Source organism: Rhinolophus hipposideros, assembly GCF_964194185.1.
Source record: "Rhinolophus hipposideros genome assembly, chromosome: 9".
Taxonomy (NCBI): domain Eukaryota; kingdom Metazoa; phylum Chordata; class Mammalia; order Chiroptera; family Rhinolophidae; genus Rhinolophus; species Rhinolophus hipposideros.
The window spans coordinates 53,824,674-53,847,869 of NC_138055.1; the positions used below are offsets into that span (position 1 = coordinate 53,824,674).

At 55.2% G+C, this 23,196-nt stretch overlaps 3 protein-coding genes across 8 annotated transcripts; 1 reads left to right on the forward strand and 2 right to left on the reverse strand.

The window, feature by feature from the left end:
• Positions 1-277: 277 nt before the first annotated feature.
• Positions 278-15,514, reverse strand: MAP3K12 (mitogen-activated protein kinase kinase kinase 12). 2 transcript variants are annotated; one of them, XM_081060047.1, is made up of 15 exons: positions 15,314-15,433; positions 6,508-6,678; positions 6,200-6,408; positions 5,682-5,865; positions 5,319-5,510; positions 4,883-5,041; positions 4,566-4,724; positions 3,727-3,835; positions 3,364-3,473; positions 3,119-3,235; positions 2,858-2,995; positions 2,064-2,676; positions 1,807-1,877; positions 1,446-1,719; positions 278-1,027 (listed from the first exon to the last, which is right to left on the reverse strand). In XM_081060047.1, exons 2-15 carry the CDS (start codon positions 6,642-6,644, stop codon positions 929-931), a joined length of 2,571 nt encoding a protein of 856 aa, XP_080916173.1. In that variant the 5' UTR covers positions 6,645-6,678; positions 15,314-15,433; the 3' UTR covers positions 278-928. The 2 variants fall into 2 exon arrangements, with proteins under 2 accessions (XP_080916173.1, XP_080916172.1); XM_081060046.1 differs by having other exon boundaries at positions 6,200-6,678; positions 15,314-15,514.
• Positions 15,515-16,927: 1,413 nt separating this feature from the next.
• On the forward strand, positions 16,928-22,205 carry TARBP2 (TARBP2 subunit of RISC loading complex). 5 transcript variants are annotated; one of them, XM_081058581.1, is made up of 10 exons: positions 17,158-17,328; positions 17,885-18,054; positions 18,840-18,942; positions 19,262-19,291; positions 19,521-19,616; positions 20,185-20,257; positions 20,482-20,599; positions 20,913-21,040; positions 21,407-21,608; positions 21,767-22,202. In XM_081058581.1, the coding sequence occupies exons 1-10, from the start codon at positions 17,276-17,278 to the stop codon at positions 21,922-21,924; spliced, it is 1,131 nt and encodes a 376-aa protein (XP_080914707.1). In that variant the 5' UTR covers positions 17,158-17,275; the 3' UTR covers positions 21,925-22,202. The 5 variants fall into 5 exon arrangements, with proteins under 5 accessions (XP_080914704.1, XP_080914707.1, XP_080914703.1 ...); XM_081058578.1 differs by lacking the exon at positions 19,262-19,291 and having other exon boundaries at positions 16,928-17,328; positions 21,767-22,205; XM_081058577.1 differs by lacking the exon at positions 19,262-19,291 and having other exon boundaries at positions 17,286-17,581; positions 21,767-22,205.
• A 232-nt stretch (positions 22,206-22,437) lies between these two features.
• NPFF (neuropeptide FF-amide peptide precursor) lies at positions 22,438-23,196 on the reverse strand (the record flags this gene model as incomplete). The annotated part of the gene is made up of 3 exons (XM_081058332.1): positions 22,438-22,637; positions 22,742-22,863; positions 23,092-23,196. The coding sequence occupies 3 exons, from the start codon at positions 23,194-23,196 to the stop codon at positions 22,520-22,522; spliced, it is 345 nt and encodes a 114-aa protein (XP_080914458.1). The 3' UTR covers positions 22,438-22,519.

Genomic DNA, 23,196 nt, shown 5'->3' on the forward strand with positions numbered 1-23,196 from the left:
GTTTTCAGTAGCTGCTCATTTACAGACCTCTCTATATTAAGAGTGGGTGTTTTAAGATCTTCTGTCCTAAAGTCCTCCGGAATGAGTTACCTGCTCCCATTTATGCAGATAATTTCAGAAGGTTGGAGTGATGATGGTGTGAAATGATGTACATTTAGTTAGAGAAGCATAAAAGAAGTAACTTGTCTAGAGCCTTCTGATCATGTCTGGAGTCAAAGGCTCCTATTTCAAACCATGTGTGCTGCCCCATATTTTCACCAAGAAAACCCTCAACAGCTGGGCCTGCGTGGAGTTGGTTATATTTCACGGTTTTTCACAGGGGTTACAATATGACAGTCCCCACCCCAATCAAGCACCAAGATAAAAGCAGGGACTTAAACACCACCCCAGTTCTTTAGCCTGAGCCATCACATGCTTTCACAAGCTCCTAACCTCCCCCCAGACCCTAAGCCAGGGCTTGGGCAGAGAAATGGAGGGACAAAGAAATTAGTTACATTGCCACCTGAGAAACCTCAGAGGGGAGGACCCAGCCTTAGTCTCCCTCCTCCCAAGTGCAAAATGTGTAAACAGTAAACGGAAAACAAAAAGTGCAGTTAAGTGGCTCCCTTTCCTTCTCCCCAGGGTTTTGGGGGGAAAGGGTATGGAGGAGCATAGGAAACCAAGTCCGGCTTTCCTATTGCCTGACCACTTGCTGAACTTAATGGGGTGAAGCAGGAAGGGGCTTTTGCCCTTACCACAGCTCTAGGGCCGTCCTTGTCCTTCGTTTCCACAGCTGCCAGTGTCCCTAGAGTGTATCAGGTGAATTGGTCAGGGGTCGGTCTCCCTTGAGCCTAACTTACGGCTGGGACAGCCCTGTCTTTGCTGATTATGTGGCGCATATATATTATTTATATAAATATTTCTCTATGTACAGGAAGCAGAGTGGCTTTCATGGAGGGAGGGAGGCGGGGGGTTGCAAGGCTTCACCGCTGTGGGAGTTGTCCAGTTCAGTGCTGTCACAGTCTGAGTCCTCGGAATTGGGAGGGCCCTGTGAAGAAGAGACACGCATGGGATGTGAGGCTCAGCATTTCTTGGCAGTACAACTAGATTCCTTCACGATCCTTCACTGAGCTCTTTTTAAGAGCCAGAGGCTTATTGATTTTTCTGCCTCCAGATTTTGTAGCTCAGGTCATTCTCAAAGTCACGAGATTTCATTTCAGCATTCCTCCCGGGCTGCAATGTATAGCTACCCTGTAAGCAATCCTACCAGACTACTTTCCACGCTACTTCTATACTGCACGCCTCATTCCATGTGGGCATTTGCTCTTTACAACTGGTAGAAACAGGCTCAGATGCTGAGTGACTTGAAGGCTAAAGCCTGTCTTTCTGGCCTCAGCATCTATCTCCCCAGTAGCTCCAAATGACCAGGTATCTGCGTCTGATGCCAGGCTGTTGCAGTGACTCACCTGCTCCCCCCTGAGTAGCTTCTGGTGCTGGATGGGCAAGGAGCTGGGTTCAGGGCCAGGAACCACCTCTGAAGCAGGTGGGTCCAGTGGGATTTCTGAGCCCTGGGAGCACATGTCATCAGACCGCTCATCTGGCCGCTCGTCAGTGTTGGTACTGCCAACTTCAGGTGTGCCACTGGGGGAAGGCTCACTAGCAGTGCCTTCCTCCCCATCGGATGGATTCTCTGAACTGAAGGTAGATAGTGACTGGCGCATGTTCAGGCCCTGAGGCCACCTAGATGTTGGAGAGACAGCTACAGCTTGACCGCACCTTGCAGCCCAGGAAGCAGAAGGCCGTTACCTCCTGTATTCCATCACTCACCTCTGGCTTGATGTCAGCTCCACTTCACTGTCCACCTCTCCTTCCTCCTCTTCTGAGGAGATGCCACGTTTCTGCAGGAGAGGAGTGCACTGGTCAAAAGTGGGAAAGGGGATCAAGATGGGGCCCAGGAGAAGGGAACAGTTACAAAGGGTTGTGGAGGGAATGGCTTAAGATCAAGAGCTTAATAACGGGAGGTGAGTTAAGGACTTGAGAACGGGAGAAGGAAGGGAATAGCTCAGAACTGTCCCAGATGTTACCTGACTTCGGGTGACAGCAGCCCTGTACAGCAGCGCAGCTGGGGTCAAGTGCTGGGACCCAGCCCGGCTTCCCCGTCCCGCAGTCCCGTCCCTTCCAGTTCCCAGCAGCCCAACACCGTCACCAGGCCCTACTGGTGGAGGTGGCTCCCCTTTGGCACCCCCAGGTGAATCCGGACTGGTGGAGCCAGGCGCTGAGCCCTCACTTGGCGGGGTGTCACCCCGGGCTGGAGGTGGTGAGCCAGGATCCCCAGCTCCCCCTGGGCCCCGAGCTCCCAGTGCTGCTGACAGCAGATCTGGGGACGATGAGGACATCTTTCGTAAGAGAAGATCATGGTGGAGCCCCCGGAGGGCTGGAGGGCAGGCCTCCCAGGCTGAGGGTCCCCCTCCTAGCACCCCTGGGCTTCCTGGTCCCCCAGGTTCATGGGGTGGCACAGCTGCACGAAGCCCAGGCAGGTCCCCACAGCTGCCCTTGGCGTTGGCCTTTCGATGACGGGTCTTGCCACGGCGGCTCCGTCCTGGTGAGGGGGGACCCTTAGGACACCCAGGAAGACCCACCCCACTCAGGGCTGCATCTAGTTTAGGTAGCAAAGACTCCGTCTTGAGTATATCTGGCCTGGTGGGGGAGGGAAAGTACAAGTTGGAGGTTAAATTATCGAGTGAAAGCAGTCCCTGATCTTGGGTAGTACAAAGCATGTCTCCCCATGTAACTTCTAGACTTCCTGACATTGACTCCTACCCCTGCTGCTCCATCCCCCTTGCCATTCTTGAACCTTGGCACTTCACTCTGGTCTCACCTTTTGCTGTGGGGTGACAGCTTCTGTGGGACATTCCTCTTCTTGATGAGCTTCTCCATTGTGTTCCCATGCAGGAGGCCTCGGGAAGGGTGTGACTTGAGCAGACCCGGGCACCTCCGCTCTAAAGCTTGCTCTCGCCTAAAGACAGACACCCTCTCAGTTGGGCATGTGACCAGGAAGGGGGGACCAGGCTCAGCAGGATCTGAGTTAGGCAGCTCCATCAAGACAGGATTTGGTGCATAAGGGCCTAGGGTCAGTTACCTGAGGAGCTCCCGCTCCTTGAGCTCCAGCTGTAACATAAGGGCATTAAGTTCCATATACAGGTTGTTGGCTCGCTCCAGCTTCCGTTCATAGTGTTCCCTGATGTCCAAGGCATGTCTGTAATGGGCAGAAGGGTCCCCCAGGTAAGCCGGCTTCCCCTGGTGCCATAATGTGTGGCAGTCTCTGGGAACTGGTCCCTAGTCCCTGCTGTTGGTGAAATCACCTTTCTAAACACAGGCACACACCTGAGCTCCTCCCTCCTCCGCATCACCAGCTCCTCTTCTAGGCGGTGCAGACATGTCCCTTCTGACTTAATTTTTTCAAAGTGCAGCTTTACCTCTTCACGCCACTCTGCCTGGGGGTGGAGAGACAACAAGAGGTAAGAGTCACGCCTTCACCCAGCAGACCTGCAGAAGCCCCTGCCGGTGTCTGCACTGCTGCAGACTGTGTGTCAGAACTAGGAGCAGGCACACAGTTGACCGAGACTGGGTCTCAGCCCTCCAAGAGCTCATCTTTTCTATCCCAATCCACCCTTCCCAGCCTCCCCTCAACGGGCATCTTCTCAAACCGTGGGAGCTGAGGTGTTCATTTTCCCACCCACAGCACACCTGGGACTTAAAGTAAGTCTCCTGGGGTGTGGAGAGGACATCTGCTGAGGCGATGTCCAGATGCAGCAGGATCTGTCGGAATGACGGGCGGTTTCGTGGTTTGCTGTTCCTGGAGGTAATGGAGTTGGGGGAGAAAGGAATTTCCAGGAGGACCAGAAAGGAACTAGAGCATCCTTTCCCAAAGGGTGTTCTGGAGAATCCAATCCAGAATGTACTCGGTGACAAAAGAATTCCCTGATCAACTATCTCTAGGAAATGTTATACTGTGTTAGCATTTCAGAATCCTGCAGTAAGGAAACCTGTTTAATCCTATTTTCAAACTTGTTTGCCAAGACAAAACCTTTTTTCTGAGTGACTCCATTAAAAGAAACACTTTGGGAAATGCTTAACCAAGGATTAGAAATCTTCACCCTTCCTTCAGGGTTGGTTTGGAACCAAGGGTCCAGGGCTCTTCCCTCCCGTGCTCGAAGGCAGCCTACCTGTGGCTCAACCGACATGCTCGGTGACGCTGCCAGCCCCTCAGGTGCTCCACAGCAGCCCTGTGGAGCAGATACTTGTCCCTCTTTTACACATAAGGAGATGGGGATCGTGTTTGCCTAAGGTCGCACACAGTCTGTGTTTGAGTCTAATGCACCCCTGCAGATTACTGGTCAGTCCACCTCTTGTTCTTACATTGGAGTCTGGATTCACGTTCAATCCTGGGGTCTTTGAGAGCCATATCTGGGAGCTCTGTCTCCCTGGTCAGGATTTTGGGCCTGGAGGCCTAGATTCTAGGTGCTGGTTAACCTTCAGCAACACCCCTTTGCTTCCCAGCTTTATCAAGCTTTTACCACCCTTACCAGCACTGGCGAAGCAGGATTTTGAAGCCATCTGGGCAGCTGGAGGGCACAGGCAGATGGAGACTGTTGCTTCCCACACCCCAGATGATGGCTGAGGAATCCACATCTTTGTAGGGGATCTCACCAGTCAGCAGTTCCCAGAGCACCACACCAAAAGACCTGGGGATGAGGGAAAACATTGCTTGGGAGGTGCTCCCTCCAGAGAACCTGCTGCTACAGACTCACCTCACTTGCACTCAGAGCCTGGGAGCCGCCTCCCTCTCTCCCTCCCCCCATGGTGGCCACCTGCTGTTCTCAGTCCTCAGCCTGGCCCTCACCAGATGTCCACCTTCTCAGACACAGGCTCGTTGCGAATCACTTCAGGGGCCATCCAGGCTACAGTCCCTGCAAAGGACATCTTGGTGCTCTTGTCACTCAGCTCCTTGGAAGTGCCAAAATCGGAGATCTTCACCACATCGTCGTACGTGATTAGCATGCTGGTAAAGAGTGTAGTCAGCGGGGGTCCAGGCCCCTCCACACAGCTCATCCAGCTGCAGCAGCTCTACCTTTCACTTTTAAAGCACTTGGGACACTCAGAGGCAGGGGGCTCACCACAGCCCTCCCGAGACAGGACTGTCACTGGGAGGGGTGTCTGAGATGGCCACGTGGACTTGGGCCAGGGTCTGGAAAAAGGTAGTTGGCCTCACAGGCCTGGGTGGGGTCACGTGCAGAGACCATGCACATCGGCTGCTCCCTGCTTGCTGGCTTACTCACTTGGGGGACTTGAGGTCTCTATGGATAATCTTGTGCAGGTGCAGGTAGTTCATGCCACCGGCGATGCCCATGGACCAGTCGACCAGCAAGGAGGGGGTGACAGGGCGGCCAGCCCGCAGGACCTCGTACAGCTGGCCCTGGGCGCAGAACTCCATGAGGATGCAGTAGCAGGGAGCCTGGGTGCACACACCTCTGAGGGGCAAACACGGCGGTGTGAAGCCAGCCCAGCACTCCCGTGCTTCACACCTGGGAGTCCCGTTCCTCCCCGTTTGGGCGGCTCCTTTAAAACGGGTGGGGCTAGATCCCTGCTGCCCAAGTAGGTCCCCGCCCTCAGCAGTGTCCCCAGCCCGCCCCGGACCTTACTTGAAGGTGATGATGTTGGGGTGCTTCAGCTTTCGCAGGTGCTTGATGTCAGTCTCCTTCAGGTCTCGTACCTTCTTCACAGCCACCTCCTCCCCATGGAAGCGCCCCAGGAAGACAGCACCCTGGGCCCCTGAGCCCACCCACTGCAAGTCCAGGATTTCCTCAAAGGGGACCTCCCACAGGTCTGTGGAGAGCAGGTACAGGGCCGCAGGCTTAGAGGAGCCATGCTCAGGGCCTTGCGATGGGCGGGCGCGGGGAAAGCCCTGGGTTGGCTGAAATGCCTCAAGCAGGGTGAGGCAGAAACGTAGCCAAAATAGGCCAAGAAGACTAGGTCTGAGGGGCAGGAAAGGTCTAGTGACGACTGGCCTAAAAAGCTGGGACATCAGTGGCTAACAGATGGATAAGGGACTTGGGCCAGGCTCTGGGCAGAGAGGGTCATCAGGTGACTTGGGTGGGATTGCCCGCCAGATCTTGCGCTCAGGGAGACAGGGAGAGAGCCCCACGAGGCCAAAGCCTACCTTCTTGCTGTTGCTTGTGTTCTGTGGAGTAGGCTTTGCCAATCATCGTCCAGACAGGGCGCAGACAGCCGAAGAGGCCTTCCAGGAAGCCGCTGCCACTCTGGCACTGCAGCCGTACCTCATCTGCTCGAACCCTGGATGCCCGACTCTCAGGGGATCCAGTGGCTCCCCCGGGGCCTCCTGCATCCTGTTCATGTAGCTGCAGGACACTGTTGGCAAAAGGCTCAGGGGGCGGCTCTCCACCTGGGGAGGGGCTGGGCCCACCCCCGCCCTGTCCACCCAGCGGCACTACGTCTCGAAGTACACACTGGGTAGGCGTCAGGTCCTTCTCAGGGGTGCAGTCAGAAGTGTCTGGGTCCAGCTTGCGCATGGACGCCTCGCTTAGGGTGGACACGAAACCCCCAAAGGAAGGGGAGGGTGTGCGGGTCTCATGGAGGCAGGCCATGGCCTCTGGGCCCCAGTGTGGTGAGCGGTGGGCCCTGTGGGAAGAATGGAGGGAGAAACAGTGAAAGCCACAGGTATGCCAGCTCAGAAAGCTCACCCTAGCAGCAGAGGCATGGCATGGGTTGGGGAGCTGGGCTCCCTACGGGAAATAACACTTGAGCCTCACCCTTAGGTACCCATCCCCTCCAAGTTTCACCTGGGACCCATCTTAGGGCACCTGATACACAGGCTTCCTCTCAAACATCTATTCGTGACACAAGTCTTCCTTACTCAGGTATACAGGTAACATACCCGAGCATCACTCTCAGATAGACACAGGTAATAGCCCCGCTCAGGTACATACTCGTAAAATGTGTCTCAAATTCAAATATTATGGTACTAGGACAGTCCCTTCTCCCTGTAAGATGACTGTGATTTGCCTCAGGAGCACGTATTTCTTTCACTTGAGACTGCCGTGCACACATGTGATATAAGGGTCTCAGATACACACCTTTTGAATCTCAAGCCTAGGTACACAAAAGTAACACACCTAGTGCTCCCTCACACTGACGCACACACAGGTGACACTGGGAACACTCGGTGACGCTCAGGCACTCAGATGACACCTCCTACATACAGGTGGTGCACCTGGGCATGTACTTACACAGGATACAATTAAGACCAGAGCAGGAATACTGCTCAGGGGGCAGCCATCCTGAGGCACACTCAGGCTCACACCTGGTCTCCTGTGAGGGTGCTCACAGGCACACATCTGGGCCTCTCCAAGGTAAGTGAAGGCTGTAACCAGTCAGCGCCACTACCCCCCTGGCACAGCGGAGGGACAAGGCAGACCCATCCACTGGGGATGCAGACGCTGTGTCAGGACAAGCTGAGCCTGCTTCGCCTCGCCCCCATCAGTCCGGCTGCTCCTTCGGGGCTCAGTTAGGGAAGACTCTGTCTCTTCTTTCTCCATTTCCCCCTCCCCAGCTCCCCAAACTAAGACCCGGCTCTCCAGACAATGAAGACTTGTCCTGATTCATAGCTGGGTGTTATTTAAAAATCAACCATGAAAAAAATCTGAATCCTGCCTCGCCACTGCCACTTACTGGCTGCGTGACTTCAGGCCAGCTGTCTTTAAGCCTCAGTTTCCCCAACTATACAAAGGGATAAGTAGCTATCAGGCAGAGACAATTCTTCAACCTACTCCAAACTTAGCCAGAGCTTGACACCGGGCGTTACTCTATTCTCCCATCTCCTTCCATATCTAGTCAGTTTCCAAATCCTAAAACACGAGGGTACCTGAGGACAGCAGTCCTCAAACAGTTCCTCATAGTAGGGTCCTTCCGTAACCACCCACATCAGAGCCGCCGAGTCCATCAGGATAGGGTTGGTAGGAATCTACACATCGAAAGGGCGGGTGAGCACACAGACCGACATTGAGGTCTGCCACCTCTGACAGTCTCAGCTCTTGTAAGACTTCATGTCCAGGCCTCTCAAAGACTTTTGCAGTAGGTGTGGAGTGGGCCTGGAATCTGCATATAGAACGAGTACCTCAGGTGATTCTTATTATGTCTGACACATTTGAAAAGCTCTGACCCACTGTTCTAGTCTCTCTTCTCTAGTCCCTCATTAGTGCCTTAATTCAGGCCTCATTAGCTGTGTCACTTGGTCCAGGACAACTCTCTCTTAAATGGTTTTCAAGTTCTTCCGAGGCCCCCACCCCATTCTCCACCAGCCTTTAGAATGATCTTTCTAAAACACAGACTGGCCATTGCCCCTCTTCTGCTTCAAACCCTTTAGTAGCCCCTAGTGCTCTTGGTCCATCCATCCAGTCGCCTCATGTCCATGCTCTGTCCCCTTCCCAGCCTCGTCTCCTGCGGCTGTTGGTACCCAGGCCACACAGAACTAAACGTGACATCAAGTGGCATCAGATTTTTGTGCCAGGGTGCCTAATGAGAACGGCTAACTCTCATGGAAGGCTTACTATGAATGTTAGCCTTTGTTATAGACACATTATTAGCTAGCTTATTTAGCCTTCAAAACAAAACTCTAAGGTAGGCATCCTTTGCCCATGCGACAGAGGTATTCCAGAGGTATTTCTCGGATGCTGTATTAAATAACCTGCCAGGAATCCTTAGCCAGAAGGTGCTCAAGCATGGCCCCCAGCTGTGCTCTGCCTGGAAGGCGCTGCTCAGTCCAATCTCTTGTCCTCCAATCTCACTTCACCCTGAAGTCTTCCTCCCTGGCCCAGCTGCTCGAGTTACTGTCCCTTCTGGCCTGGCACAGTCCCCTGTGCTTCCTAGCATGTCTGCCCTTATCCTGGACGCACAGTGTGGTCAGGCATTTGGCTCCTTGGAGAGCCGTGATTTCGCATGGGACTGCAGGGCTTCTAACCGCAATCTGGCACAGACATCGGTGCTTAGTGAGGTGGGACCAATGCTCTCCCCAATCCAGAGGATCGTCATAAAGGATGGTACCCACACTAGCTATGCATTAGTTCCCTTATTCTTCAGAACTACCATTCCTTAGGAGATATTATGATTTCCCTTTATATTCTTGAGAAAACTGAGGCCTGGAAAGCTGAAGTCATTCCTGTCCAGCCTCCGCATCCCCAGCATACCCCACGAGATATCAGTGGCTCAAGAGGTTAGATGTACACTGTACGCAAATGACAAACAGGCCAAGCAACGTGCCAACGAGCTGGAGAATCAGTTTGTTCTGGAGGAGCGGAGGGCTCTCTCTTGAGCCCCCCAAGCGGGACTTCCCTTCCGGACCACTGAAAACACAGGCTGAGCTCTCGGGCGCTCCCGGGTAGGCCAGCCGGGCGGGACGGTGGGATCGGCGCTCGGGCGCCAGCCAGGGCTGCTTGCTGACCCGCCAGAAACCCAAGTGAGGACCATTCGAGGAGGAGAGGAAGGGGTTACGGTCCCAGCGCCCCCTCCCCCTTCCCGACCTCCTTCCCGGCGGTCACGTGGCGCGGGGCGCGTGGCTGGGGGCGGGGGCCGGGAGGAGGGGTCGGGTGGGTAAGGGGAGGCGACACAGCGGGTTGGGGGAAGCGCTGGGCGCTGCGGCGTAACCATGACGACTGGGCCCGAGGCGGCGCGTGAAGTCACCAGGACAAGATTAGCCCATGGTCACGTGAGCAGCGGCGGCGGGGGTGGGGCTGCGCGTGGGTCCCGCCCCTGACCCGGGCTGGCCCACGTGCTGGTTCGCGGGATGGCTGCGGGGATCGCAGGCGTGGACCCGGTCCCCAGCCGCACCTGTGCTCTCTTCCTGCCTGTACCTCCCTCCACCCCGCAGGCCGACCGACCTTCGGTTGGGGCGCGAGTGGAGGCAGAGCGATTGATGCTGGAGAGCGGACTTAGGTTGGCATTGGGGGTGCAGTACCACAGAGAAAGCAGGAAATCGGGAGATTGGGAGAATAAACATAGAAAGAACGGCAGGCACAGCCAGAGAGGGAGGGACGAGCTGAGCGATACAGAGAGACCGAAACAACGTGAAGCCAGGGAGTCAAACCTCAGAAGGATGGATTGGAAAACTGATTTTGAAAAGCAGAGAGTTAGAACACTGAGAAAAAGAAGGGGCTGAAAAACACGGAGATCACCTATGACCCCAGTTCGTGCTGTTTAGGAGCTGAGCCTTGAGTAGGCACCACACTTGGCTTTTTAAAGGAATTTTTCAGCCTTCATCTGGTGTTTGGCAACTAGGTAGGTGGTTCAGGCATAGAGAGGGCGACATGAAGGCGAGCCTCCCTCCAGTTCACCAGACTTCCCCAGAGGGCCCTCTGGTATCCAGGGCCAGCAGCTGGGGAGAGGAAGAAGCCATTTCCCCTGTTTGTCCTTTATGGCAATGGGAGCAGCTGAAGAGAGTTAGGACGGAGGGAAAAGAAGGGAATCTAGCCAGGCTCAATCCACCCTCACCCTGTTCTTAGGCTAATGACAACTCTTCCAGACTGACCTGAAGGAATGGGGAGAAAGCTGAGGCCCCAGGGAGCTATAGTAAACTGGAGATTACTCTCTTCCAGCACAGACCCCTTCTCTATGTCCTTTCTCTCTGACTTGCCAGCTGTGTCCCATTGTCCCCCAGCTGGGCCTTGGCGCCAGGGCTTTGGAGGGATATCATGGCTAGGAGCCCCTAACCCAGACGTTCGGTCAGCCTGGGGGAGGGCAGCTATATCCCCGGCCATCAATTATGCAGAGCCTGGGGGAAGGGCCGGGATGTGACAGAAGCGGGTGGATATCTCCGTCAGTCAGTCATTCTGTCCACCTTATTTACCAAGTGCTTACTGTGCAGAACTCTGCTTCTGATTGGCTGAGGGGACAGAGTGGTCCCTAAGCTATACATCTTCCAGGGAAGAGGCTTTTTGGACACTCTGGGAGGCCCCTCCAGAGTGCCCTTCAGGAGACTGTAAAAGTGGAGTGGGGGCAAGGAGTACATCCTTCCCCTTTAATTTCTCCTCCTGAGTTCTCCTGTCTGAGATGCTGGAGGCCTGTGGCAAGGGAACCCTTTGAATTCTTTCTCCCTCCTGTCCTAACAGCAGAATCTCAATGCCAAGCTGTTTGTCTGGCCGTCTTGGGGGATCAGTTGAGAGGCGAGGCCATCTGTCTAAATATTGGGCTCTCACACAGCACTAGCCACTGTCCAGGACCTCATTTGGCACTCAGGAAAAGGAGGAAGATTCCCTTTCTTGAGTAGGGTGCGGAGGGAGGTCTAACAGGGGAAAGGAGACCCAGGACTTTGGAATGCTAGTTCCACCTTTGCAGGCTTTGAGATGCTGAGAGGATAAAAGGCTCTGACTCCTCCTGGCCTTGCCTCCTGGCCTCTTGGCTGCAGCTTGTTTTTGTTTTGCTTCTTACCAAATCCATGGTCCTGGCCCCAGCGTTCTTCTCAGAAAGAACTACAGCTTTTCTCACTGCCCTCATGAGGGGGAAATGCCTTCTCCTGAGAACCTGGGGAAAACTGGAGATCATCCCTAAATCCAGGCCCCCAGCTTCACACAGGTCAAGCCCTGAGACCCCTAGTGGCCACCACATGTTCCAGCAGGGTGGGCAGTGAAGGGGCTGGGGCAGAGGAGGGAAGTACTGCTTGGGGGGAAAAAAAGTCAGGTTTGGATTTGGAGAGATAACTACAACCTCAGTTTTGCCACAAATTAGCTTAAGGAATGTAACCTCTATGAGATTCCCAATCCTACCTCATGGGGTGGTGAGGGTTAAGTAAGACTAGGGAATGCCCTGAACACTTGGCCTTCCAGGTCTTTCTTTGTAGATTCTAGGAGAGGCTATGTCTTCTGTCTGACCAGAAAAAGAGACTTGGTCTCTGACCTTCTACTTCCCCAAGACAAATCTTGATTTCAGGTTCCAGGGTAACCACGTCCTAACAGCAGTAATGTTAGAGCACCTGGTCATTCTGCTACCCGATCCTTCTTCCCCCAGCAAATCCTGCTGTCTCACCTCTTCTGGACCTCCTCTGGATGGAGGGGGAAGGCCTAATTCTCTGTAGCCCATCCCCTGCCAACATGGTCCAGGACTACCCCTAAGCCCTACCCTTTAAGTTCTGAGGGGAAGGAGAAGGTAGGAGCAAGACATGATGGGCCAACAGGCCCATGAACCGTCTCTCCTGCTCAGGACCTCAGGAGAACCTGAAGAAGTTCAGTGCATTTTAACAAATAATTCCTGAGCCGAACGTGCATTTTAAAAGATCTTGAGGGGCAGCCAGTTAGCTCAGTTGGTTAGAGCACGGTGCTGGTAGCACCAAGGTTGTCATCGATCCCTGCATGGGCCACAGTGAGCTGTGCCCTCCTTTAAAAAACAAAAAAAAAAGATCTTGAAGGATCGATACCAAAGTGTAACATTTTCTAGGTTGGTAGAATGGTGGTGGTTGATCTTCTTGTGGCTTATCTGTGTTTTCTACTACTTCAGTAATGACTTTGAATTGTTTTAAAATGAGAAATTTAAAAATCTTTTAAATTGAAAAAGAGGAAGTCAAAATAACAGAGTGTCCATCCATCCCTATCACCTACCGTGTTTCCCCGAAAATAAGACCTAGTCGGACAATCAGCTCTAATGAGCCTTTTGGAGCAAAAATTAATATGACACCCGGTCTTATATTATATTATGACACGGTATTATATAATAATATTATTATATTATACCGGGTCTTAGAGTAAAATATAGCTTGGGACGACAGTGTGCTTTAGAGAGCGGGTGGATGACCTGAGAATCAGAGGCTCGGTTGACATCCTGTCTCTGCTCCTGAACATTTGGGCAACCTGGAGTATGAGACTTCTTAACAAACCTCACAGGTCCTTCATCTCTCAGTGGGGACAGTGGTGCCTATGACACACAGTGGTAATGCAATATACCTGGGGGGCCAAAAATATATAATATATACAGGACTTGGATTCATCTTTTGTTATCGGTATATACTGAATATTACAATTTTAATACAGTTTTTCCCTTTCTTAAAATGTACATACATTGTTTTGCCACCCTCTGTCTAATGCAGTGGGTAAGAACACAGGCTCTAGGTCCAACAGACCCTAAGCTCTATATACTGATTTTTTTACTTTGAACAGATTACTTAAGTTTAGTTTCCTCATCGCTAAAATAGAGACAATGATAACACTGCCTAACGCTTAGTCCTGTTATGAGCATTACTGAGATAATTCAAAGTTCCAGGCCCAGTACGTGGCACCCAGGAAGCCCTCTCTAAGCATTAGCCATGTGGAAAGTGCCTGGCAAACACTCGTGGGGGTTTTATACATGTGATTCCTATTCCTTCTTTCCCCTTTCCTCCTCTGCAAAGCAAGAGGCAGTAGGGCGGGTACAAGTCGAAAGGGAAGTGGACAAACACGAGAGGGGAAAAAAGAGCAAAGAAAGAAGACGTCAAAGGACGAGGGCTCTTTATCCTGGGTGAGCCTTGGTCTCATCTGCAATAGTCTCCCTGCCTCCTCATCACCTCCTCCAACATACACGACCCCAGTCCTTCCGGGAGCAAATGAAGCCGACAGACCAGTCTCTGTGGCCAATCCCTCATGACACAGCCCTGATCCCCTGCTCCATCAGCTCCATATTTTACTCCTTCTGCCCCAGCAGGGACTCCTGAAGGGGTTGATTCCCTCATCCCTTCTTTCTCCCCAGCCCAGGCAGGGGAGGCATAGTTGAGCATACGTGAGCCATTTTGCCATTAGGTGAGTCTAGGATGGTGGGTACTAGCAGAGCCAGACTACCTACCATATGTCACCTCTAGGGGAAGGAGTGGGAGACAGCAGTTGGTGTTTGGAGGGGGTCTTCCATCCTCAGCAGTAAGGACACCCAGGAAATCCTGAGCCACTTCCTTACTTAAATTTCTTGCCTCCTCTGCCCATATCTGGGTTTAATTAGGGGATGGATATTTAGTTGTGTGTTTTCATGTGTGCTGGAGTTGAGGCATCACACCACTGGTCTTCTTAGCCTCACCTCATCCCCACTGTGGGTGGGTGAGTGGCAGGGTTGAGAGGGCAGCTGCTTTTCTCCAACCGTAAGTGTGAGATAGGAGAGAGCAGGCCCTAAAGCTCAGAGGAACTTCAGTGTCTGGACAGGAAGGCCCAGGGCGCACTTGGGCCCTTTCCTTCCTTAATTCTTTCTGCTCCTCTTCCGTGGTATGACCCTCTTCCCTTAGTATCACCCTCTGGCTGAAAATCAGAGCTCCGAGAACCATGGGGTCCATCCACCCTGCAAGTTGGAAGGGAGCTGTGAGTTGTTTAGAGGGAGGCACTGACCGGCTTGAGCGGACTCTGGGTGGGGAAGAGACCTCATGTGCACTCTCTCCTGGTTGAGGGTAAGTCACCCTCTCCCCAAGAGAGAGCAGGACACCCCACTATTTCCTTCCACTGTCTGTAGAGCCTCTGGCCCCTTCTCTTCCCTCCCCTCAGCCAAGGCCATGGTATCAGGAGTCTTAACTCTGTGGGAAGGATTCTTGCGTATTTTTAAGCCAAGGAGTTTGAGGAAGGAGTGTGGGGGGAAAAGGGAGGAGGTTCTGAAAGGCCTGGGCTGGGGAAATGGGTTAGGGGAGCCAGATGAGATGGAGAGGAGGGGGAAGGAGAAAGCACATATGAATGGGGGAGGGGAGAATGCAACAGCTGGATGGATGGAGGTGAATGCCACAGCTGGAGGGGACTCGGGGCTTCGCCGTGGGAGGGGAGGGGGACCATCGCCCGGGCATCCAGGAACAGGTGCTTTTTGCCTATAATCTTCAGGCGCAGCCCGATAAGTGTGTGTGGGAGGAGGATGAGGGGGTCAGTGGGCACATAAGGCCTTGTCCTTCCTTTCCTTCCCTCTCAGGGACCAAAACTCTTCCTCCTCCTTCCCTCGCCCTTCTTGCGGATGAGTGGGAGGAGAGGAGGATGGTCTCTTTCCCGCTGTCCTCTAAGTCTGTTCCCCAGTCGTCTCCCCACCCCATGCAGTCCTCTCAGCTCTTCAGGCCCTTCACCTCCAAGCTGGGCCGCGGTGTTCCTCCGCTCCGTCCCCCTCCTTTACACCCCCACAGGCGTCGGGTCCAGGTCCCCAGTTCCTCCATCCGCACAGCCTCAGCATCCCCGGTCCTCCTTCCCCCACCCCGCCACATCTGCACCCGACCCTCCCTCGGCACCCGGATCACAGGACCCGGACCCATCCCTGCCACCCACCCCCCACAACTCGGCCCGGCTCTCACCTCAGGGGCTCCGCGGCCGCAGCACAAAAGGCGGCGCTGCTGCAGCTCGGCTCCGGATGCTGCTCCCGCCTCCTCCGCCTCCTCCTCCTCCTTCTCCTCCTCCTTCTCTCCTCCCCCCCCCGCTGCCCTCGACTGGACCCGGGGCGCTGTCACAGGCGATGCTCGGCAGTGTCCGGGTGTCCGCCCCACATTTCTCCCCCCACCCCCCGACCCCTCGCCCGTCCCCACCCGGCTGGAACTCCCGCTCCTGCCTAGGCCCCGGCCTCTAGCCCCCCGGGACGGACACGCCCTGAGCGGGGATGCTGCGCTGGAGCCGCCGGCCTCTTAAAGGAGCCCGCTGCAGCCGTCCGGGGAGCTCCAGGCTGCACGCCCCGTCCGGACCCCTCACGGCCCTGCTGGCGGTCCCACCTTAGGCGTTCCGGTGATTCCGGAGGAGCCGCCCAGGACCGGGCTTCTGAACTCCCTCCTAGACCCCGAGACAGTCGCCCCTCGGATGGGACACCCTCCTACCCCCGCTCGAGAGTTGCTCTCCTTGTCGTACTAATTTTGCTAGCTCCCCATCATCTAATTGTCACCACTCCTGTTCCACCCGGTGGGAATCCAGTCAGCTCAGTGGTCTGTCCCCATCCCGTGTTCCTGGATGACCCCTCGTTCTCATCCCCAAAATTCCTTTGGCTATCCACCTCAGAGCAAGGCGTGTCGTCCCTGACCCATTCTCAGATCACTCATTAGAATCACATTTTTCGTGATTTCTTTCTCTCCAAGGTCACAAGATTTCCCCCCATCTTTCAGCCCAGTGGTTGTGAGACTTTGGGGAGGAGGGAAAGCTCTGACAGCCACATTAGTCGGGTAGTTTTACGAGGCCAAAACCTTCTGTTGCCCAGAGAAGCCCAAGACCCACGGCAGAGGGAACAGAACCACCATCAGCCCCTCCAATTCTGGGGTTCCACTACAGCCTCCTTCTCAGGCTCCGAGTAGGTCTCCCGGCCAGCTACAGAAAGGTTCCCTGCGACCATTCTCAAAAGGCTTTAAACAAGAAGCGTAAATCCGACAGGCTGCGGGGCACAGTGAAGGGGAAGAGAAGTGAAGGACAACCTAGGAAAAGAAAGCAGGTTCTGTGAGACGAATGCCCGAGGCCCAGGGGCTTATGCCGAGGGCTGAGGGGGAAGAGGAGATGGACTTGGACGAACCACTGCCCCCGCGCTCCGAGGCGGGCTGAGCACAGTCCCCTCCCGCGTCCTAGTAAGGCCCACCCTTCCACCCTGTAAAGAGGAAGGATCCGGCAGCAGTCTCGCCCCTAGACCAATCACAACCTTTTCTCAAGAAAGAGGCAGGATCAAGGGAGATGACTTTCCTTGTCCCTGCCCTCTAGGTGAAGTAACCAATCGCAATCCAGCGAGAGCAAGTCATCGCAATCGGAAATAACCAATGACGCCGGGCAGCTTCTCGTGCATGCCTGACCCTGCCCCTCCAGCTGCGGCAAAGATGGCGCGCGAACTCCTGGGTTCTGTAGTTTTCTCAGGATTCGAAGGCTTCTTCCCTCACGACTCGTTAGCCCTTACCACCCCGCCCCCAGTCGCTTCCACTCAGCTAGTGCGCATGCCCACAGCGCCCGCCCGAGAGAGGAGACGCGGAAGGAAGGTGGCGGGAACGGTATTAAAAAAACAAAACAAAACAAAAAACACTGCTCAGCTCTGGAAGCGACTGCAGATTGATTCGCTCCTCCCAGAAGGAGGTGCTGCCCGCGAGGGCGAACCACGAGGAGCGTTGTGGGGCGGAGAGCTCCCCTCCTGATGGAGACTCAAGGAATCGGGTGGGCGGGGGACTCCATATCCCAGCATGCCCCGCGGCGGGCCCGACCGGCCGCGACTCCGGGCTTGGCCCCGGCCCTAGCTCGTCGGCGGTGTATTGGGGCGCGTGGAGGCAGCAGTCACGGTGGCGCCCGCGGGGACGGAGGAGGGAATGAGTGAAGAGGAGCAGGGCTCCGGCACTACCACGGGCTGCGGGCTGCCCAGGTGAGCCGCCTCGTGCCGATCGCTGCAGGGCGAGGAGCGTGGTGCGATTTGGGGGGGTAGCGGTGCGGCCCCGCCCCAGCATGCATCTGGCCTGGGGGTTCTTCCCGGCAAGCACTGGGGTAGTGGGCCGTGGTTCCCAGCATGCACCGAGCAGTGGCCAGTGTCTCCAGCTTGAAACAGTTTGGGGCTGGCCGGGTCTCCCAGACTGCACTAGGGCACTGGGCTGTATGCCCCCCGACGTTCAGTGCACTTGGTGGGTACTGGGTTCCTGGCCTGCACTGTCAGGGTACGTGCACTTCCAACCTGCACTCTGGTACAGGATCCCCCGCCTTAACTGAGACAGGAACAGTGCATTCCCCGCTTGCCCCGGGGCAGTGGACCCTGCTTTCCCAGCCTGCACCTCTACTCCAAGTTGAACCCAGCCAATGGCTGCTGTACTGCCTGGGGTCCCGTGGACCCTGTGTTCCCCCTAGTGTGCTTGGGTCTGATAAAACAGTGCTTGGCCAGGTGGGTGCAGAGAGGGGAGGTGTGATGAGGGTCTGTGCCCCTACCCCAGTATAGAGCAAATGCTGGCAGCCAACCCGGGCAAGACCCCGATCAGCCTTCTGCAGGAGTATGGGACCAGAATAGGGAAGACGCCCGTGTACGACCTTCTCAAAGCCGAGGGCCAAGCCCACCAGCCTAATTTCACCTTTCGGGTCACCGTTGGCGACACCAGCTGCACTGGTGAGGAAGGCTTGGGCAGCCTAGCTGGGGTGTGCGTTCACAGGGCCCCATTGGCTTTATTTTTTGGAGTCTCTTCATGGTCCTTTTCTTCAAGGCCAGTAAGGGAAAGAATTTTCAGGGGGAAAGGCCACTGACTGGATTGGGAGAACAGTTGTGTGAGGAGGTGGGTAGGGCTTGGGAGAATTAGAGGAACAAGCAGGACTGCCACAGTGACCTGCTGTCATCATCATCCTAGAGGAAAAAGTAAGGCGATAAATGGAAATCGCAGTGAAGTATTGGGGAGTGCCTGCTGTGCGGGGGCTGTGTTCTAGGTGCTTAACCAAATTCCTATTTAATCATAAGCCTCAGTCTAATCCAGTAACGTAGGTCGTGGTATCCTCATGTTGAATATGAGGAGATGGAGGCTCACAGAGATTCAATGACTTCACATGCTCAGTTAGTGGCAGAGCCAGGCTTTGACTCTAGAGCCTACCCTCTCTCTATTTTTCCAGCCATCTATTTATTGAGAGAAAAGAAAGTGCTTCCCAGAGGAAAGTAAGGCAGAGAAAGAATCTCCACCTAAGGTGTCTGAGCTCAGGAGCAGTTCTTGATTTGGGGAGCTCATGGAAAGATAAGAGCCCTTCCTTCCAGCAATTAGTGTAACCCTTCCAGTCTTGGGCAGGGGGGAGGTTGGTGAGAAGGGATTTGGTTGACTCCCTGTGGTTGTGAGGAGAGAGGCTGTGGGATGCTGGTTTCTCTTCTGTCCTTCCAGTGACCTCCAGTATTGCCCACACCCCCTCTCTCAGGTCAGGGCCCCAGCAAGAAGGCAGCCAAGCACAAGGCAGCTGAGGTGGCCCTCAAACACCTCAAAGGGGGGAGCATGCTGGAGCCAGCCCTGGAGGACAGCAGGTGAGGGAGGAACAGCTGCGGCATCCTAGAGGCCCTGCCAGGAGCCCAGGCCCCTGCACCAGCCCTCTGCCCACTAGGCCTGGCGACACTTAGCCACCTTGACCTGGCCTCTTCCTAAGACTCCTCTGGACCCGAGCAGGAAGCTTCCAGGGCTCCTGCTGCCGTGAAGGATTCTGGGGGGAATGGCCAGCCCCACTGAGGGGCTGTGGTTTGGGGCTCAGGCTAGGAAGGGAGAGGGGTGGAGGCTGAGGCTGGAGGGAGTTGCTCCCCAACAGACCTCCTCTCTCTATAAAGGTGTCCTTTCCTCTTCTGCCCTCAGGTCGGAGATTGTCGCTCCCATGGTTCTTGGGTACAAAAAGACCCTCCTTTCCCTTTTCTCAATCCTTTTGATCTGGTATTTGGCAGCAAAGGATCCCAGGAGGAAGAGCTGGTGGTTGAGCTTCTCTGAGTCTTTGGCTCAAGTGGGAAGGACTTTTCTTAGGGAATGGGCAGATCAGGAGGACCTGGGTCTCCCACCCTTCCTCTACTCCCCCCACCCCACATGGGTGTGAATCAAAGGCCCCCTTCCCCTCGGGAAGTTCTTTTTCTCCCCTAGACTCTTCACTGCCTGAGGACGATCCAGTTTTTACTGCTGCAGTGGCTGCTACTCCTGTTCCATCTGCTGTCCCAACCAGGTATCTTGTCTCCTGGCTGCCTGAAGGGGGGAGGAAGGGGTCCTGGCTTTTGGTCCTCAGCCCTTGGACCCAGGCTGGTCAGGCAGAGGAAGTCTGAGAATAAACAGAGGCTGGAATAGTTGGGGACCAGACATTGAAGAATTTGCACTAGCTGGTAAGCTCTTGGGATAGGATGTAATTAATGATTTTTAAATAGCCATATGGAGGATGTTTGACTATGTTTAAGGGTCTTGCAGATACCATTTTCTTCTGAATTGGCCCCATGATAGTCCTGTGTTTGAGTCCCATCCGGTGCTTCCAGGGACTGGATATACAGCCCCACTCCCAGTTTCCTGGCGAGGTGATGATCAAGTGTTCCAGAAAACTGAAATGGGCCTGGGACCTGGAGGAGACCTCAGTTGTGGGGGAGGGGGAAGGAAGCAGTCTGGATGTTTGGACAAACAGCTGACTGCCTGGCGGGAAATAGGGAGATGGTAGTGGGGAAAAGCGAAACAAGGCTTAGGACTCATGGGCAGCCTCAGAAGGAACGAGCTCCCTCAGCTTTGGCTCTGGGCCCTTTTTCCTTCAGGAGCACCCCCATGGAGGTGCAGCCCCCCGTCTCCCCGCAGCAGTCTGAGTGCAACCCTGTTGGTGCTCTGCAGGTGTGCCCCCCGTCCTCATTTCCTGTGCATGCCTGTCTTCCCTTGAACCAGGGGCCATGAGGGAAGGTTATGGGGTTGGTTACCCTGTTCTGAAGGCTTTTCCACACCTTTATTCCTCCTTTAACCTGGAATCTGAGGCTCCTAGGGTAGGAGGGAGAGGATGTTTGGATTCTTTTCTCACTCAGCCTTGTGTACCCTTGTTGTGTACCCTTGTTTCTTCCAAGGAGCTGGTGGTGCAGAAGGGCTGGCGGCTACCCGAGTACACGGTGACCCAGGAGTCTGGGCCAGCCCACCGCAAAGAATTTACCATGACCTGCCGAGTGGAGCGTTTCATTGAGATTGGTAACTGGGCAGAAGGGAGTTCTTGCAGCTACTATCCTCCAGCACTCCAGGGCCACAGGCAGCCCCCAGGCTCTCTGTTACAGCCCAGCTCTCCTGGCTAAGATCTCCAGCTTGGCTCCTTCCTCCAGCTTCTTCCTTGCACCCTATCCTTCCCCCCTCTTCTGGACAACCAGGTTCTCAAGAGCATAGCAGGCTCTGAACTTCCCTTTCCAATTGATACCTTCTGAGGGGACCCTCAATCCAAGTTTGAGCTGGGTGGAAAGCACTGGGTCTATTGGGAGTCATGATCCAGTAACGCTATCCCCACACGCAGGCAGTGGCACTTCCAAGAAGCTGGCAAAGCGTAATGCTGCGGCCAAAATGCTGCTTCGAGTGCACACGGTGCCTCTGGACGCGCGGGATGGGAATGAGGCGGAGCCTGATGATGACCACTTCTCCATCGTGAGTGGTTGCGGGCCGTCCTCCCTCAGGCCAGGGCACTAGGGACTTGGGGGTGAGCCTTGTCCATTTTCTTAGCAGACCCAGGGTTCCCGGGGCCCCCTCTCAGCCTCAGCTGTAGGCCGGCCTGGGGAGTACGGTGGGAGAGCTGGCCCAGGGCAGGGGCCCTCTGGCTTTTGTTCCTGGGAGGAGGAAGGCTGCCTGGCCATCTGGTACAGGGTCTAGTAAGAGGGCTGTACGGGGATTGACTGAGAAGGCAAGCTGGAGGAAGCATTCTTTGGGTTTTTCTCTCCTTGGACACTGAATGTCTGTTAAGTGCCTGGGTCTCAGCCTGTGGCCGCCTCTTTCTCACCATTGCCATCTCATCAGGGTGTGGGTTCCCGCCTGGATGGACTTCGGAACCGGGGCCCGGGCTGCACCTGGGATTCTCTGCGAAATTCAGTGGGAGAAAAGATCCTGTCTCTCCGCAGCTGTTCCCTGGGCTCCTTAGGTGCTCTGGGCCCTGCCTGCTGCACTGTTCTCAGTGAGCTCTCTGAGGAGCAGGCCTTCCATGTCAGCTACCTGGATATTGGTATGGCTAGTTGCAGGGCTGGGGGATGGTGGGGGACTGGAGCAGAGCAAGTACAGATGGGTATAAGGAGTCGGGAGGCATGACGATGACGTGGACACACCCCTGTTGGCGCTGCCTTCCTGCCCAACACGGCCTCCCTCCTCTCTCTTGGTCTTCAGAGGAGTTGAGCCTGAGCGGGCTCTGCCAGTGCCTGGTGGAGCTGTCCACGCAGCCAGCTACCGTGTGTCATGGCTCTGCAGCCACCCGGGAGGCAGCTCGTGGGGAGGCTGCTCGCCGTGCCCTGCAGTACCTTAAGATCATGGCGGGCAGCAAGTAAAGCTCCGGCTGGACTCCCGGACGTACACCCGCTCTCCCTGCTCGTCCTGCCCCCGGCCCAGGTGTCTGCCAGCTCTGGTACCCCCTGGAGGTACCATCTCTACCTCTGACACAGACTGCCTCCCTGCAGGCTGAGGAGGACACGGGACCAGGAGCCAGGGGCCACAGGGCCTCAGCTGGCCCAGGATCCATCCTCACATTACTAGTGAGGATGAGGGGGAATGAAATGGGGAGCTGTCTCCTAGAGCCCAGAATAAACATGCTGCTCTTTGGATTTTTAAACCCTGCTCTTTGTTTCTCTGAGTGGTTGACGGCACAGGTGAGTGCCAGGTTACCATCCCTGTTGTACCTCCCCACATTTTCCCATGTCCCCACGTCTGCGTCTCTGGTGGCAGGAGGCCTGCCGCAGTGACTTCAGGAACGCTGTCTATCGCCTGCATTCCTGGCGAGTCTGGTGGAGATGGAGGGGCTCCCCTCCCAGCCCTTTCAAGTCTCAGACACAGACACCTGGATTCAGAAGCCAGGCAGCTTTATTTGGGAAGACACATGACACTTGGGTATGGGCCTTACATGCAGACACATTAAGGGGTGACATGTCATTTCTTCCCAAAGCGCTGAGGAGCAGCCAGGCTCCAGAACGGGGAGCTCAGGCCCTCCCCAGCTCGGGGACTCAGCCGTTCGTTGTTCCAGGAACCCCCAGTGTTTCTGCCAAACCTTAGGAGAGAGCCATCTTCAGCTGTAGGTCAGCCCAGTCCCCCCCCTTCTCTAGCCCCCTCCCTCTCCTCTCCTGCCCCCACCTGTGTCCCTCTCAGACTCACCTCTGGGGCTGAAACAGGAAGGCTGGGCTCCGGTCAGGTCTCTTCATGGCCTGGAGCAAGGAGTGTAAGAGTGACCCAGGGGTCTGAGCGTCCTGAGACGGGCGGGGTCCGGTATCTTCCTCCTGTGGTACAGGGACATCCAGGAGGGAAGATGGGCAAAGGCCTTTGGCATTTAGATCACAAGGGAGAAGGATGTGGCTTTCAGGGTCAAGTTGTAGGAGGCTGAGGAGCCATTTGCTCAGATGTGAGAACCCAATGAAGACCCTGGCCGCTAAGAGTGTTTGCACCTAGAGCAAGTCTCACGCTGAGGTAGAGGGCAATGGTGCCATGGGATGGGGGTGCTGACCTACCGTGATGAGCTGAGCTCCATCCCAGCCCCCTGGTCCTTCAGCGTGGCCCCAGTCTGTGACTAACAGCAGCACCAGCAGCAGCACTGCCGCCTGCCTGGAATCCAT